General features: G+C 18.0%; 6 protein-coding genes across 6 annotated transcripts; 2 read left to right on the top strand and 4 right to left on the bottom strand.

Annotated features, from left to right (window-relative positions):
* Positions 1-754: 754 nt before the first annotated feature.
* On the bottom strand, positions 755-1,774 carry PGSY75_0917300 (putative membrane protein; the record flags this gene model as incomplete). Its single annotated transcript, XM_018785585.1, has 1 exon — positions 755-1,774. The coding sequence occupies one exon, from the start codon at positions 1,772-1,774 to the stop codon at positions 755-757; it is 1,020 nt and encodes a 339-aa protein (XP_018641926.1).
* Positions 1,775-2,858: 1,084 nt separating this feature from the next.
* Positions 2,859-3,990, bottom strand: PGSY75_0917200 (putative membrane protein; the record flags this gene model as incomplete). The annotated part of the gene is made up of 2 exons (XM_018785584.1): positions 2,859-3,298; positions 3,456-3,990. 2 exons carry the CDS (start codon positions 3,988-3,990, stop codon positions 2,859-2,861), a joined length of 975 nt encoding a protein of 324 aa, XP_018641925.1.
* A 771-nt stretch (positions 3,991-4,761) lies between these two features.
* PGSY75_0917100 (putative N-glycosylase/DNA lyase) lies at positions 4,762-6,897 on the top strand (the record flags this gene model as incomplete). The annotated part of the gene is made up of 1 exon (XM_018785583.1): positions 4,762-6,897. One exon carries the CDS (start codon positions 4,762-4,764, stop codon positions 6,895-6,897), a length of 2,136 nt encoding a protein of 711 aa, XP_018641924.1.
* Positions 6,898-8,086: 1,189 nt separating this feature from the next.
* PGSY75_0917000 (hypothetical protein) lies at positions 8,087-13,624 on the top strand (the record flags this gene model as incomplete). Its single annotated transcript, XM_018785582.1, has 1 exon — positions 8,087-13,624. The coding sequence occupies one exon, from the start codon at positions 8,087-8,089 to the stop codon at positions 13,622-13,624; it is 5,538 nt and encodes a 1,845-aa protein (XP_018641923.1).
* Positions 13,625-13,888: 264 nt separating this feature from the next.
* PGSY75_0916900 (hypothetical protein) lies at positions 13,889-14,914 on the bottom strand (the record flags this gene model as incomplete). The annotated part of the gene is made up of 1 exon (XM_018785581.1): positions 13,889-14,914. One exon carries the CDS (start codon positions 14,912-14,914, stop codon positions 13,889-13,891), a length of 1,026 nt encoding a protein of 341 aa, XP_018641922.1.
* Positions 14,915-16,420: 1,506 nt separating this feature from the next.
* PGSY75_0916800 (hypothetical protein) lies at positions 16,421-16,570 on the bottom strand (the record flags this gene model as incomplete). Its single annotated transcript, XM_018785580.1, has 1 exon — positions 16,421-16,570. The coding sequence occupies one exon, from the start codon at positions 16,568-16,570 to the stop codon at positions 16,421-16,423; it is 150 nt and encodes a 49-aa protein (XP_018641921.1).
* Between the last annotated feature and the right edge of the window lie 2,143 nt (positions 16,571-18,713).

Genomic DNA, 18,713 nt, shown 5'->3' with positions numbered 1-18,713 from the left:
TTGTGTTGTCTGTAGATCCTTTCCCCTTTTGTAATTTATAAGTATTTATCTAAAATGAATTAAATAACAGTATATAATAAAAAGAATAAAGTGAATTTATTTGTATGCGACATTCATTAACTTGTGTTATATTATAAATTGTCATGCTATTTGGTATATATTTTTGTGATTTCTACATTAAAAATGAGATATGTATTTTTTCAATTATGAGGTATCCTGATATACTAATATGACGAATATATCTGTATACAGAAAAAAATCAAAAAAAATATTAAATTAATAATTATTATTTAAAATATATAAATGTATATATTTTTTAGTACAACTGGAATATATATATATATATATATATATATATATATATATTTATATTCATATTTGTGTGTGCTTCGTGTTTTTCTATTTTACCTTTAAATATATATATTATATATATCCTTCACACTTATAATTATTACCTTTATCTTTAAAAATAGTCATTCGAATCCTTTATTAATAATTGTATATTTTCATTATATTACAAATATGAAAAATTCCAAATATATATTTTTCTATTTATTAAATAATTCATTTTATATTCCACATAAAGGGATTCATATACATTTTGTGTATATGTATAATAATTTATATATCATTTCATGTTTTCTTTTTTTTTTCTCTTTTTCAATATTTAAAAATATGTATACATGAAATACATCATTTTATATATTATTAAAAAAATATATGTGAATAAAAAAATATGAATAATTATGAAGAATCATGACCATGGGGTCAATGGTCGTAATATACGTAAAATAAATATATCCGAATTATGTAATGATTGATAAAATAGTCCATCAAATTGTGTGGTCTTCTTTAGAAAATAAAAAAAAAACATAAGAATAAAAAATGTTACATTGCTTCCTATGATAAATAACTGCGAATATTTATATAAATCACTAGTTTTCATACCTTTATCATAAAAATCATCAATATCTTTTGGAGGATTTTTTAGACATCCTTCTATATTCATTTTTCTAATTTTTTCTATAACATCGTGATTATATATCAAACTTTTATATAATATACAAATGTTTATATTATTAAAAGTGCATTGTGTATAATTTTTGTTATTTAAATCAGGAACAAATGTAAAATAATAATGATTTTTTAAAAATTTTAAGTCATTACATTTACGAACATAATTTAAAGAATCACTTGCTTTCCTATCTACCATATCACTTGTACAGGCTGCTATTCTTCCTTCAAACAATCTACAATTATTAGCAACAAAACTACCTTCTACGTTTAAACGATTTCTACACCATAAATTTGGAGTAGTATATATAGTAATAATATTAAATACATTTATAATAAACCAAAATATAATTAACAAGGCTAAAAGCCAAGGGAACCATTTCACTGTGCATCCAATTCTTTCAATCCATTTTCCTAATGACATAAAATCATTTATTGTAAAATTTGAAAGTATGGAACATATTCTTGATAATAGAAATGAAAATACACATATGAAACTTATTAGAGTAAGATATATTAATAAATCGGTTTGTATAAAATTAATATATTCATATTCACAATAATAATTTATAAAAAAGTTAAATGATTTCAATAATTGTTGAAATATTAATGTACAAACAATACTTAGACCTGTAAGAAAAGATAAACAGTTATAATAAAAACTAGCTCTCCAACTAGGTCTTCTATAATTCCAATTTATATAAAACTCTTTAATCATATGACCTATATTCCCACTTTTCTTTTTTTTTGTGTGATCCATTTTTTCTAAAACTAGTTGATACAAGAAACAAAATATATATATATTCACTGCTTGATTTATTTAGTCTATTTCATTTTTTGTTTTTTGAGATTCTATATATATATATATATATATATATATATATGTATAAGTATGTGAGTATTTGAATATATTGATAATTTATTATATATATATATATATATATATTATTAAAAAATTGATTGATCTATATTAAAAATATGCATGATATAATTGAATTAAAAATTAATTATTCTTTTACTGTTATATGATTATGGTGTATGGAGAAAACCACTATTTTTTTTGCACCATTTTTAAAATTTTTTTGAATACATAAATTTATATATAATAAAGATAATATATTATTTATTAATTATTTTATTTTTTTATTATATATTGATCATTATTTATTTTGATGTCTAAATGTTTTATTCAAAAAATTAAAAAAAAAAAAAATAAGTAAATACAAAATTATTATTATGTAAATATGCATATTAATTATATATTTATAGAAGAGTACAAAATTTCCTAGACCTAATAAATAATCTGAGAAATTTCTAACAAAGATAATGTGAATACTAAAAATATCAATAGTTCTAAAAAATTTAGTGTTTATAATATGTACTATTATATAGTATCTTCATTGATTATATTTTTCACATGGAATAAAATATAAAAATATGTTAGTGCATCTATGTGCATATTTAAAATGGTTATATAAAAATATATAAATATATATATATATATATATATTTCTTGTTTTTGTTTATTTTTTAAACTGTGGTTGGGTTTTAGAAAAAACAAAAGTGCAAGGTGTAAATGAAAATAAGAGGCATATAAACCTTAAAATGAATTAAAAAATAAAATGTGACTTAAAAAAGAAACTATATATATATATATATATATGTATATATTTATAATACATCATATTTGAATAAACAAAAAATTAAAAGCAAATCATTTATACATATATGTAAGAATAATATTCTTTTGCATTGTTTTGGTATAAGGCATTATATATTATGAAGCATATGAACATTTAAATATATATAAATATATATATATATATATATATATATATATATTATTATCTCCATGTGTCTAAAAGCCTTGTAAATTTAAAAAAAAAATTTAATCTGTCTTCATTCATAATGAATGATGAATCTACAGGTGTATTTATTTTTATAACTATAAAAAGTGTAAATAGTACTAATGTAGTAATAAACCAAAAGAAAATAATAGATAATGAGAATAAGTAAATATTACTTTTTTTGTTTGATTGTTCTAAAAAATATTCTTCTGTTAGTTCTAGTGTATTACCAGAACATTGAGGAAAAGATTCCCATGTTGTTTGTTTATTTTTTATAAAATCGACAAAAAAGTCACATAATTTCTTGTCCTTTAATGAACATGATTCATTTGGCGACGAACGAACAAGAAAAAGGAGACTTTGAACTTTTAAAATATTAAAATCGTTGCAAGCGTCATTTTTTGTTAATTTTATAATATCTTTGCTAATTTCACATCCTAAAAAATAATAAATAAATAAATATATATATATATATATATATATATATATATAATGTGGCATATATCAATTTGTAATAAAAATGAGATAATATAAATATATAAATACATATATGTTTTATTTTATTTTATTTTATTTTATTTTATTTTATCCTACCTGTATGATTACTTTGAACCAAGAAACAGTTATGTAGGGCATCCATTCCATAAATATTATAAGTTAATCCACACCATAAAGAAGGATTAAAAAATATAGTTAATATACTTATAATTAAAAAGAAGATCCAACATATATATAATAATGATAGTACCCATGACATATATTTTATAAGAAAACCTACAATAGTATAATAAATACCTAGGTTGAAAAATTCACTGTTTGTAAAATTAGAATATAAATATGTTAGACGAGAAAAAAAAAAATTAAGAAATCCCATCAATATAACAAATATAAATATAAACATATAACTTCTTTTTAATGATGATATTTTTGATGAGCTACAATAATGATTACTAAATGATTCATTAGATATTAAAAAACGAATAATTATAGTATAACATAAACCAAATAGTAACAATATATAAAATATACTAAAGAATAAACTATATCTCCATACATATTTCTTTTTTTTCCAATTCGACAAAGCAAACTTATTTTCTATAAATGAATTTAATTTTTCTAAATATAGCATTTTTTTTTTTTTTTATGACATTGTATTATGATATTATTTCATAATAATTAAATAATATACATATAATATATATATATATATATATATATATATATATATATATTAAATAAATGATATATTAATCATATGATAAATGCATATAAAAAATATATATAAATATATATATTAATTTTTTTTTTTTTTTCTTTACGTAATTGTAAGTTATATATTATGCTCTTTTATAAAGAATTACATAAAAATAAGGAAACGTTAAAAAAAGTTTTAAAGAAAAAAAAATATATAGATCTACACTACACACATATTTACACTCCTTTATTTATGATTTACAATATATTATTTTATATAACGTTTACAAAAAAAGACAATTATCTTGTTCAGAAATTTTTTTAATTTGTCCTAGTGAAGTATTAAAGGAACTAATATAATATGTATATGTGTATTAGCACATATATATAATATATCGTATATAATTTTTTTTTTTTTTTTTTTTTTTTTTTTTTGAACGTAAGGATGTTATAGGATTAGTAATAAAAATAAATTACTTTAATATAACAAAGTTAATAAGTATAATTAAATATATATATATATATATATATTGTGAGTGGTTTTTATATTATTATGTAGGTATTAATTTTTGTTATAGGAAAAATATATATATAATATATATTTTATAAACTATAAGATAGTAATAAAATTATATTATTATATATATATATATATATATATATATATATATATATATATTTTTTTTTTTTTTTTTTTTATAGTATAATGAATATATATAATCATGTTCTCTTAATCATTACTCTAAAGAATATCTATACTTGTAAATATATAAATAAGGCTATACAAAATAATATAAGTAAATTCGTTCTTTATATAGATAATAAAATTAATTCACAGTTTCATCATAATATAAATAAAAATTATAATTTGATTGTAAAGAAAAAGATTTATAATAAAATACAAGAGGGAAGAAAAAAAAAGAATATAATTAATAGTAGAAAAAGATATATTTACGATGAGAAAATAAAAAATGGATTTCAGAATTTTATAACATTAAATTATTCATATATTAATAATTATAATATGATAAAAAAAAAGAATAAAGGCTTATCTGAATGTTTATGGAATAAAATGACAAAAACAAAAAGAATAAGAAATAAAGTAGAATTAGATTCATCAAGTGAAGAAAATATAATAAAAAATGGATATAGTAATGTTATAAATAATTCTCCTATTATTATAAAAGATTATGACAAGAGATGGATAAAGCTCGATGTTTCTACGAAAGATTTAAAATTAAGATACTGTTTATTAATTGGTCAAGAATTTTGTTTTAGTGAAGTGGAAAGGAATATGTATATTGGTTTAGTAAATATAAACAAAATATATTTATTTAAAGAAACGGAAGAAAATATATTTTATCAATGTTTATATGATGATGACAATAATAATAATAATAATAATGTGACATTTTTTCAATATAGTAATAAAGAAGATAAAAATATTGTGAAGAAAAGTAAAAGTGATAATCACCACAACGAAGTTTATAACTTTTTTAATTTACATTTCCCTTTAAATGAAAATATCGAAATATGGAAAAAAAAAGACAAAAGAATGAAAGAAATAACAAATAAAATATCAGGTTTAAGAATATTAAAAACAGATCCTGTGGAATCTTTTTTTTCATTCTTATGTTCAACAAATAATAATATACCAAGAATAACATTAATGATAGATTCTTTAAGAAGACGTTATGGTAAATTTATTGCAACAGTTGTGTTTACAAATGGTGATATTATAATTAAGAGGGAAGATCAAAATGTAAATGTCAATAATATAATCAAGTTAAAAAATCAACAACATTCTAATGAGATCAACAGGTGTAATAATACATATATAAAAGGAGATATTCAAAATGGAGAGTGTAAAATAAAAGATGGAGTTAATGAAATAAAGAATACATGTGTAAGAATTAAAAAAGAGACAGATATATTAAATAATAAAAGTTGTAGAGTGAAGAAAGAAATGATGGATACATATAAGGAACACAATGATATAGGAAAAGGAAATGATTTTAATGATAATATAAACATATATAAGGATAATTTATCTGTTACAAAACAAAATAAAATGTTCAATATTTCATTCAAAAATGAAGTTAATAATATAGAAATGAAAGATCTTGAAATGATAAGCAAAGATAATAAAATATTTTATGAATCCTTAAAAACAACATTAAAAGAAGAGAGGAATCAAAAAACATATCACTTTTATGAATTTCCTAAAATACAAATCATATCAAAATTAAAAGTTGATGATTTAAGAAGTTTAGGATTTGGTTATAGAAGTAATTATGTTATTGAATGTGCAAAGATGTTAGTTAATATGGGTGAAGAAGAATGGATAGAAAATTTAAAAAATGAAGAAAAAACTAAAAATTGTATAGATCAATTAATAAAATTTCCAGGTATAGGTTTAAAAGTAGCTAATTGTATTTGTTTGTTTGGTCTAAATAAATATGATTGTATTCCTATAGATACACATATATATGATATTATATATAAATATTATAACAATTTTATTGAGCCCATAAATAAAAGTAATAACAAAAATAAAACTAATAAAAATAAAAATCATAATCATAATAATCATAATAATCATATACATATAAAGAATATACAAAATAAGGTTCCAACTAATAAAAGTAATATAATTATTGATAAAAAACATACAAACAAAAAATTAATAAGTATAACAAATAAAAAAAAAAAAACACTAACAAATTCATTATATGTAATTTTATATACAAAACTAAGAAACTTATTTGGTCCCTATTGTGGATGGGCACAAACCATACTATTCGCTTCAGAGCTCAAAAAATTTAGTCACTTATTCGAGTGAAAATATATTATTATTAAATATATAAATATTTATGTATATATATATATATATATATATATATATATATATGTATTTACCTATAAGCAATAATTAATTATAATTTTTTAAAATATTTAATAATATATATATATATATTATATATATACTATTGATTTATATATTTTTTAAATGTCATAAAAAATCTCATTTTAATATTTAAAATGCCATATTTTTAAATCTCCTAATTTTTTAAAGTACATTTGTTATATATATATAGTAATTTTTTTTTATTTTTTTTTTTTTTTTAAACACACACGAAAAACTGATACATATATATATTATATATATATATATATATATATTTATAAAGAAAGAAAAATATTTCGTTTAAAGTGTATATAATCATATATAATTATAATAATTTAATAAAGAAAGATTAAAAAAAATGTAGGTATATATATTTATATTTGTATTCCTATTTAATGCGTAGAAACATGTCAATTTTTTTTTTTTAAACACACACGAAAAACTGATACATATATATATTATATATATATATATATATATTTATAAAGAAAGAAAAATATTTCGTTTAAAGGGTATATATCATATATAATATCATAATTTAATAAAAAAAGATTAAAAAAAATGTAGGTATATATATATATATATATATATATATATTTGTATTCCTATTTAAAGCGTAGAAACATGTCAATTTTTTTTTTTTTTTTTTTTTTTAAATACTATTAAAATATAAATTTTATATAAGAAAATTTTCTCTTTCTTTTTTTTATTATTATTTTTTTTTTAAATATCCACTGTGATAATCTTTCCTAATTCGTATAAAAAATATTGTATTTTTTTTATTTAAAAATTTCTCTTTCTCTCGTTTTTCTTTTAAATTTATTATTATAATTTTTTTTTTTTTTTTTGTTTATTAGATAAAAAGGATTTTATAAAATAATATGAAAAGGTTGACACTTTAAAAATGTGTAAAGTGTGTTAAAATTTTGATTATGTAAAGTAATAGTTTTAAATTTTGTAATTTATATATTTATTTTATTTTATTTTATTTTTTTTGGTTCAGTTCACATATTATATAATTGTATATCTTTATATATATCATTATATATATATATAATATTGACACTTTAATTTTCTTGAATATCTTTAAGTACTTGCTTTTTTATGTCCTCCAAAATATATCATGAAGTCGACAAAGCTGAAAAAGATTGTTGAAAGAAATGAAGAGAATAAAAGTAAGCGCTCGAATAATGATAACATATCTAATTTGATGAATTTAAAAATAAAGAATGAGAATATTCATATAAAGAATATAATACGAACAATACATTATGTATATACAAATAAATATGATAGTGAGACAGGATTTAACTACATTAAAGATATATTAAAAAATATAATAAAAGGTAATGTATATGATATAGTATATAAAAAGTATATAAATCCTTATTGTATTTACGAGATATGTTGTCGTATTCTTTTGAATATAGTAAAAGTAAATAATAAAGATGATAATTTTAATAAGATTGTAGAATTTTTATTTGATATATTATATTATTGTGATATAATATTAAGTGAAAATAAAAATAAGAAAAAAAAAACGAGTCAAAATTATATAGAAGGAAATAATAGTGTTCAAGAATATGAACTAATAACAAGGCTATGGAATCGATTATTAGATAATGTATTTATTAAGGATAAAAAACAAAGAATAAATATGTGTAAAGTTATAAAATCATTAGTTAAGAAGGCATGTGTTTCACAAATAGATGTATCAAATAAATTATGTAAAAAGCATGTAAATATTTTTTTATCTTTATTAAATGATAAAGATCATAATATTAGAGTTTTATGTTTGAATATATTAGAACCTTTTCAAGATTTTAATACAAAAGGGAGTTTTTTAAAATGTCTTGATGATGTGCATAATATGGTCCGAATTAATGCAATAAAAAATATATCAATAAATGTAAAGGATTTTACAACCTCCCCTTCGAATAATAATAATAATAATAATAGTAATAATAATAATAATAATAATAATAATAATAATAATAATAATAATAATAATAATAATAATAATAATAATAATAGTGAATATTTAATTATCTTGAAAAATTTTTTAATAAGAATAAACGATATTAATCATAATGTTAGAAGTAGTGTATACGATAAATTAAAGAATTATTATTTTTATATTCCTTCAGATATGAAGTTTGAATTATTATTATGTGGTTTAAATGATAAAGAGAAATCTGTACGAGAAAGTTGTTATCATATGATTTTACACTGGGTTCAACATTTTGATGATAAAATAGAAAATTTATTATTACATATATTAAATAGTGATATAGATAATGATTTAATTGTAGAACAAATATGTAAAGTTCATTTGAATAATATACGTAAAGATATAATTAAAACTGTAAGTATGGAAAATTATGATGAAAAGAAAGAATATGATTCTAAAAATTTAAGAAATGATACTAGTACATATAATGAAAATTGGTTTAATTATTGTTTAAATAATTTATTTTCTTTAAATGTAGCCGAATTATATATGTTCCGTATTTATGTTCAGCATTTTTCAGATGAACAAGAAAAAGAAAAAATTGATGCTCTACAAGTTATTAATACAATATATTATTATTTATATCTTAGTAGATTTAATGAACGATTATATTATAATAGAAAAAATTATATTAACTGTGTTGAAAATAATGATGCAGATGAATCATATGAACAATCATTATTTTGTACTTGTGGAAAGGGTAATATCTATATAAATGATATAGAAGATAAACAAAAAAATAAATACATACAAACGTCTATATTTGATGATGATTTTTGTGATAAGTGTATATATTACCGCACGGTAACCAAAACGTCTGATTCTAATCTTCACACGAATAATGAAAATAACAACAATGAACATAATAATAATAATAATAATAATAATAATAAAAATAACAACAGTGAACAGTATAATTATGATCAGGTTCATAACAAAACAGATGAAGAACCATCAAATACACATGAAAATGTCCTAATAAATGAAGATAATATAAATGAAAATTATAATTATTTATGCAATATTAAAAATTTACTACTAATATGTAAATATTTAGATATCATAGAAATTTATCAAGTCGAAAAAATTTTAAAGTGTTGTTCTACTATTTTATTAACAGGTCCACTACGAGAAGTTATTATCAAAGGCATGCTAAATAATACTGGCGTAAATTATTATAAGCTACAAAAAGGACATATTACATGTGCATACTGGTTAAGTAATAGCTATATATATGCATGTATAGATTTATTAAGACAAATGATATATATAAAAAATAAGAATAATGATGTGAATGATATCGAGATAAATTTAACGAATCATGTTTTAAGTATTATATCTGAAATAAAAGAACCTTTTGAAAATAATGAAGAAAATGAAAATGTTTTTTCACAAGAGAAAGAAATCATAAAAGGATTTTCTGATGAAACAAATAGGTTGTCTAAAAATTATAAGTCTTTTGAACAAGTGGATTCAAACCCTTTAACAGTAATATTTAGTAATATAATGAATGTTGAAAATGATAATATATTTGATATTATAAGGAAGAAACAATTAAATACATTATCTATTGAGCATTTATTAATTTTATGTAAAAAAATGCAACATAAGTTAGATGTGACCGAAGCAAAAATTAAGGACTTAACAGAGATGGAGAAAGTAAATGAACATGAAAGGACAAATAGTAATAATATAGATAATATAAAAAGTGATGAATATAATGATAATGAAAATAAAAAAAACGGTGATATTAATAATAATTCTAATATATCAATGCAAATGTATACATTTCATGAACAAATAAGATTTCACACAGAAATATTTTTAAAACAAATTACAATGTTAAGTTTATTAAGATTAGAATTGAAAAGAAGGTGGTTAAGAATATTATTTATTTTAGAATGTTTTTTATGTAAAAGTAAATCACATTGTTCTTTTGATTCAGCTCTTCGTGAGTTTCCAAATGAATTATTATTACCTGCTTTAAATTTTTGTTGTTCTGTTATGCCAGAATGGGATGATAAAGAAATTGAAGATCAATTCTATGATATTTTAGTTTCTAAATGTTTAGGTAATTGGTGTATGTTTATAGGAAATGATGAAGAATTAAAGAAACAAATATATGCATACAAAACAGCTATTGTAGATACATGCGAAGTGCTAAATACATGTTTATTAAATATTGAAGAGATACATGCAAGTGTATATCCAAATATATATAATAAGGGTAATATAGACATTATGTCTTTTAACGACAAGTTTGATCAAAACATAAATAATAATACCAACCAAAACAATAACAACAATAATAATAATAATAATATTTTTGATGAGGATGTAAATAAAAAGAATTATATCTTTTATGAATATAATTCACCAAATGAATATTTATTAAACTATTTTTCAACCAACCAAGATGCTTGGTATGATTATAAAGAATTATTAGAAAAACTAGAAATAAATTCTCTTAGGTGTGAGATCTATATTTGTGTTTTAGGAGATCTATTAATGACACATCCAAATTTAAATAATGATGAATTAATTGTAGATGCTGTTGAAAGTTTGTGGAATTATTTAAATGGTAATCTCAATACAAGTAAATATATTCAATCTATATGTTTAAGAGTTATTTGTAAATTATTATTAACGGAATATTTAGGTAATCACATATACAATATTACAAATGAAGAATTATATATATTAATTAAAAGATCATCAAATAAATTAAGAGCTTTATTTGAAATGTGCTTTTTAATATCTCCAGCTACATATAATTGTGTACAAGATTTTAAAAAAATTAGTACACATAATATGACAAATATAAATTCACATGATAAATTATTTCTATTTTCTATATTTTCTATGTATCCATCTATGAGTGAAAATAATCTATTAATATTTCATTATACATTTGAACAAATTATTTTTAAAACATCAGAAGCAGTTTTAAAATATAATTTAAAAACAGCACATTTTACAAATATATTAACCTTTATGATATTTACCATATTACATAAGGCCAATATTAATTTTATAGTATATAATATGTCAAAATATATTAAATGGATACTACTAATTATAATTGAGAAGGGTGTATCTCTTACTAACAGATCAAATATTATCGAACTTGTTTATAAAATTATTCACATATATTTATTTCAAGATTTAACAGATATGCAAAATATAGAAAAGAATAATTCTTATGAAACAAAAGAAGTAAAAAAAAGAGGAAGAAAAAAAAAAAAAAGTCTAAATGAATCAGTTGATGAAAACAATGAACAACAAAACAAACATATTAATAAAAATAGCTCCATAGAGACTAATATTACTAATAATATTAATACAGATAAACAATTAGATGGACAAAAAAATCAAAATGATGATTTTAATAATAATAAAAATAAAAAAAATGAATTTAAATCTACCATATTATTTAAAAGTGCTCAAATAAATGTAAATGATACAATTAAAGATTTAAAAAGTTTCTATGTTCTAATCAATTTTTGTATGCATTCATCAGATATTATTAAATCAAAAAATGAAATAAGATATTGTGAAGTAATTAAAGAATGTATTGACCAAAAAATAGAACAAATTAAACAGTACTTTATAAAAAATAATTTAATAAAAAATAACAATTATCATATTGGAAATAATGATATCAATCAAGAAAAAGGTAAAGCAGATAACCCACAGGATAATCTTTTAGATTTAAAAAAAATAGATGAATTAAAAGAAGAAACAATATATGAAGAAATTATACAAGATTATGTAAATTATATAGAACATTTACATAATAGAAATTTTATATATCCCTTGATTCCAAAGGGGTCAGGTGGAGAAATAAATGACGATCGAATGACTACCCAAGAAATACTAAACGAAATTAATAATAATAATAATAATAATAAAAATAATAATAATAACAATTCTTTTAATAATAATGATAATAGTCCAGTAAATAAAAGTTTAGAAAATATGATTAAAATGAGAGATGTTGTGAGAAGACAGCAAAGAATTAGTACCGTTTCACTTATGAACACAAATTTTGATTCTAAGGTTACAAAGGAGGATGAAACCATGACATATCATGACATTAATAAAAATGAGGATATTCAAAACGTTGTTCATTTTGATAGTAAACATGTATCTGAACATATTGAACACATTCCAGAAGAAAGTGTGCCAGATATAAACCAAATAAATGAAATAAACAATGAAAATGTTGTAAACAAGAATAAATATAATAATATTTCGAGTATAGAAACTAATGAAAATATATCATCTCTTAGAAGCAATGAAAATACTACATACACATATAAAGAGCAACCTACACTCAGAAGTGAAAGTAAAGAAGAAATTAAAAGTATTAAAGAAGATAAGGACTTAGATAAATATGAACATAATAATAGTATAAAAAAAAAAATAGCAGAAATGAATTCAAGTTCTAGTGATGAACATACAGATAGTGATAAAGACGACTCAAGCGTAAATGAATATGAGAGTGTAAAAAATTATGATTCAGATATATATGATGAACATAATAAAAGTGATAGTAGTAGTCTTAATTCAAATGATTCAACAGCTATGGCCTTTAAGCGTTTAAATAAACTGAGAAGAACTAGTTATACAAATGTTGTTTCGAAGTAAAATAAAAAAAAAAAAAAAAAAAAAAAAAAATTAAAACATATACACATATATATATATATATATATATATATATATATATATATATATTTATATATTTATCTTATATCACATTATATGTAACAATTTTCTTTTATATTTATTCATTTATTTATTTTATGGTTATATATTTATACGTATAACATATCGACTTTAAAATATATATATATATATATATATATATAAATATTTCATGTAAAAATATAATAAATTTTGAACTAAAAAAAATTATGTGTCATCTATTGTCTTCATTATTTGATCAATAACTTGAACTATAGTAGGGTCATTTATATAATGAGATAGATATGCAATTTTGTCATTTGATAATGTAAATTGTTTAAATACTGACCTAACATAATTATTTTTTAATAATATTTTTAATGTATGATCTTCTTTTAATTTTTTTTTTTGTTCTTCTGTTAACATATCATAATCATCTGTATAATCATCTGTATTATCAAGAGATGATTCAAAGTTCTCATTATTATTTGTTATATTATCACTGTTTAATAATAATGTTGATTGATTATTATTTTGAAGGTTTAAATATGGTGTATTATTATCATTAATATTATTTATTTCGTTTTTTTTATTTTGATTGTCTATCTGAAGAGTATTTTGAATGGTTTTATCATCATTATGTTTTTTATTTATGTTTTCTTCATTTTGATAATAATTTATATCTTGATATTTTTGATGATTAATATTTTTTATATTATCCGTATTTATATTATAATTTGCATATATTTTATCATTATTTTTATTATAATTTTTATTTTGACTTCTACATTTTTGTTGATCATGTTTTTTAAAACATTCTAAAGAACAATAATATTGATAACAACATGTGAATGTGTATTTCTTTTCGTTTTTTGAACATATAATACATAGTGTATCGTTTTTCTTCATTTTTTTTATATTTAAAAGAATATCATTAATTATTTTTCTTTTTTTTAAAAGTGAATTATTATTATTATTATTATTATTAATTATTGTTTTTATTTCGTTTGATGTATGAATTAAAATATTCTCATATTGATTATTATTTGATAAATCCTTATTATGAATTCTTTTTTCTAATATATTCTCTTCTAGTACATCCTCATCATATACATAAAATTCGTTCGCATAATTATTAACTTCTATGTTGTCGTTTATAAAATCTATCTGATTATAATTAATTAAATTATCTTCAAAATTATTTGTAAAGTTATCTATATCATAAGTAGCATAATTATAATCATATTCGTCCATATTTTTCTTTAAAGGAATATGAATATATGCACATATAAATAAGTACCCCAAAAAAAAAAAAAAATAAAATAAAATAAATAAATATAAATATATATTATATATTATATATATGTTATATAAATTAGTACATACCAAAAATAAATACATATATATATTTATATATTTATAAATTTATGCATATATATATATTCTTTTTTCTTTAATCCCTTTAAATAGTTTTAAAAAATACAGACATATATTATTTTCTTTGTAACTTATTTCATAATTACAGATTATAAATAAAATATAATATTTGTAACATTATACAAAATATAAAATATAAAATATATTTTATTATAATTGAGAAAATAATAATGCACTTGGATTTTTCCTCTTTCCAAATATAAAAATAAATGAATAAATCAATATATATATATATATTATATATTTATTTATTTATTTATTTTTTTTTTTTTTTTTAGTATTAAGAAATGTATGAGAAAAAAATTATAATATAAAAAATATATATTTTATTTATTTTGTTCATATGAAAATATAAATATAATTCATTTCTTTTTGAGTTTATATATAAAACAGCTATTTAATAAAAATAAGAATATGTATACATCTTATATATATAAAATATACATATACATAATATTTCCGAATGTATTTAATTTTTTATAAAAAGAACAAACAAGTTTTATTACAAAAGTTTAAAAGTAAACATATACTTATTAAATAAAATATAAATAAATATCAAAATGTTTTATATTATTGGATTTTTTCCAAAAAAAAAAAAAAAATAATAAATAAATAAAATAATATTATCATAAGTAATATATTTCAAAGCATTATAATATTATTATGTTGAATACATTTGTATATAAAATAAATAAATATATATATATATATATATATATATATATATATATATATATATATATTTGTATAAATTTTATCTTGATTTTTTTTTTTTTTTCTTAATGGATTTTTTAATAACTTCAAAATGAATTATATGTTTTATATATTCCAATATATTTTTTTTTTTCTTTTAAATAATATATTATATATATATAATAATGTAACAACATATTATCACTATCATACTTGATACAAGGTGGCATATAATATTTTTATAATATATTTATACTTTACATTCATTTTAAAAAAATTTGCATATAAATATTACAACACAGTTTTATATAGAAATAATGAAAATTAAAAAATATATATATATATATATATAAATGGTGATATTTTATATATATATTTCATTATATGTAAATTTTCAAATTATATTCTTCATTTAACAAAGTTATTATATATTATAATATTCCAAAAAAAAAAAAAAAAAAAAGAAAAAAAAAAAAGAGTGAGGGCTTATAACAAAAATTTCCTTACGTTTCTTTTTCTTTCAGCATTTCCATTTAATACCTTCAGTTATTTTTTATATCCATGTGATTTTTATTGATCTTATTTATGAATTAAACAGTATACAAATATTTCTTTTTCTTTTCTCTTGGATTATTCTGTTTTCTCTTTAAACACATTGATAACCATTGGAATAGCTTTAATAGCAAACATTATACCAGCCAATATTCTTATTTTATATTTAAATTCATTCAACAAAATATCCTTGGGTGATTCTTCCTTTTCGTTGTTTAATAAAAACATTTTTTTTTAAATTATTTTATAAATATATATATATATGTAAATATTTTTAAAAATATAAATATAATTTATTTATCTTTTTAATATATCTTTTTATATTTATATAAAATGGAACAATTGGAAAATGGATAATTTTTTTTTCCTTCTTATTTTCACAACATATATTAATATAAAATAATATATTAAAATTTAACGATTAAACATTAAATAAATAAATAAATAAATATATTTATATATATATTATTATATTTTATTATTATTTTTTTTTATATTATGTAATATTAACTTATATATATATATATATATATATTATATAAGAAGAATGAGTAGGATGATTAATTGCACTTTAAAAAAAAAAAAAATTATAATATAATATAATAAGTATAAAAAAAAAAATATATATATATATATAAATGTAAAGTTATGTTATAATATATATATATTTATTTTTTCATATAATTTTTAATATATATATATTTTTTTTTTACGCTTTAAAATTTCAAATGAATTTCCACAATAAGTTTCTTAATAATATATGTATATAAGTACACAGGTATTATATATATATATATATATATTTAATATATTCATTTTTATGTTTCCCCTTATATACTAGCTTTATAAAAAATAAGGAAAAAAATATATATATATATATATATATATATTTGTTAAATGTTTCTTTAATATGTAATAATATACATTTTATTGTATTTCAATAAACACGAAAAATATAATTAATTGAATTATTGATTAAATAATGAAGGAATAGAGAAATAAAATGTATGTATTGTTGGTATATAGAATAATACACATATATCATTTAAATAGAAAAATATATTTTCATTTGCTTTTAAGATTTTTAACAATGTGATGTATTGTTCTAATATATTACACAATCTCAATTGTGCTTGTTATGTTTTGTTTTTCTATTCGTCTGCACATTCTTAATTGTATTATATATAGCAGGAAAGAATAATTAAAACATATATATATATATATATATATATATATTATTGTATACATAAAAGACGATTAAAAAACAAAAATAATTATATTCATTTAATTGAAAAAAAAAAAAAAAAAAAAAACTATGATCTTTAAATCTTTATGTCAATCATTTTTTCAAAATTATTTATTTTATTTTTTCCCTTTCTATATGTTATATATATATATATATATATATATATATATATATATTGGACATAAGAAAAAATTAAGTCAAACATAAATGTTTATTTTATAATAATCAACCTTTTAATATTATATGTTGTGAAGATTATAATATGAAATATTATTGAATATTCATATATATATATATATATATATATATATATATATTATATAACCTGGGTAAATATTACTCACTTGTTAAAAAAAAATATATACTTCCTCTTTTATATATAATAATTAATGTATTTTCTTATATCAAATTTTCAGTACACCTTAATATTACATGTATATACTTATATTTAACATTTAAGGTTATATTATCGTCATATTTAAAAAATTAAATAAGCAAAATGTTATAGAAATAAAATAAAGACGTTGTGCATATATATGTATCATTCATATATATATTATTATTTCATACCATATTAAAAGATACACCTATAAATATATATATATATATATACATATAATTACATGTCTATATTAATATTAAAAGAAATGTTGAAAAAAAAAATATTTTTTTAAAAGATATATCCCAGTATCAATGATTATTATATAATAATATAAATATTTATTTATATATATATTATTCATTTTTTTTTTTTTTTTCTTAAAAAAACATATTTATCATTTCCTATATTAATGATATTTTTATATACAAAATTGTACCAAAAATAAAAAAAGTCAAAAAAGAAGGGAAAAAAGAAGGAAAAAAAAAAGAAAAAAAAATTATTAAAATGATATATAAAAAAACTGCTCCGCATGCACCTCAAAAAGTTCATTATTGTCAAAATTGATAAAATTGAATTGTTACTTTTTTAAAATGTTTTATATAGAATTTATATTATATGCAGTTATTTTGTGTATTCGTTATTAAAATATTATATTTATAAGAGCGTTATGTTTATATATATATTATAAATATTATTATCATCATTTCTTTATATAATTTTATATGAAATGTATGATTTGTTAT

This window comes from Plasmodium gaboni, chromosome 9 (genome assembly GCF_001602025.1).
Source record: "Plasmodium gaboni strain SY75 chromosome 9, whole genome shotgun sequence".
NCBI classification, from domain to species: Eukaryota; Apicomplexa; class Aconoidasida; order Haemosporida; family Plasmodiidae; genus Plasmodium; species Plasmodium gaboni.
This window is presented reverse-complemented; position numbering and strand designations above follow the sequence as displayed.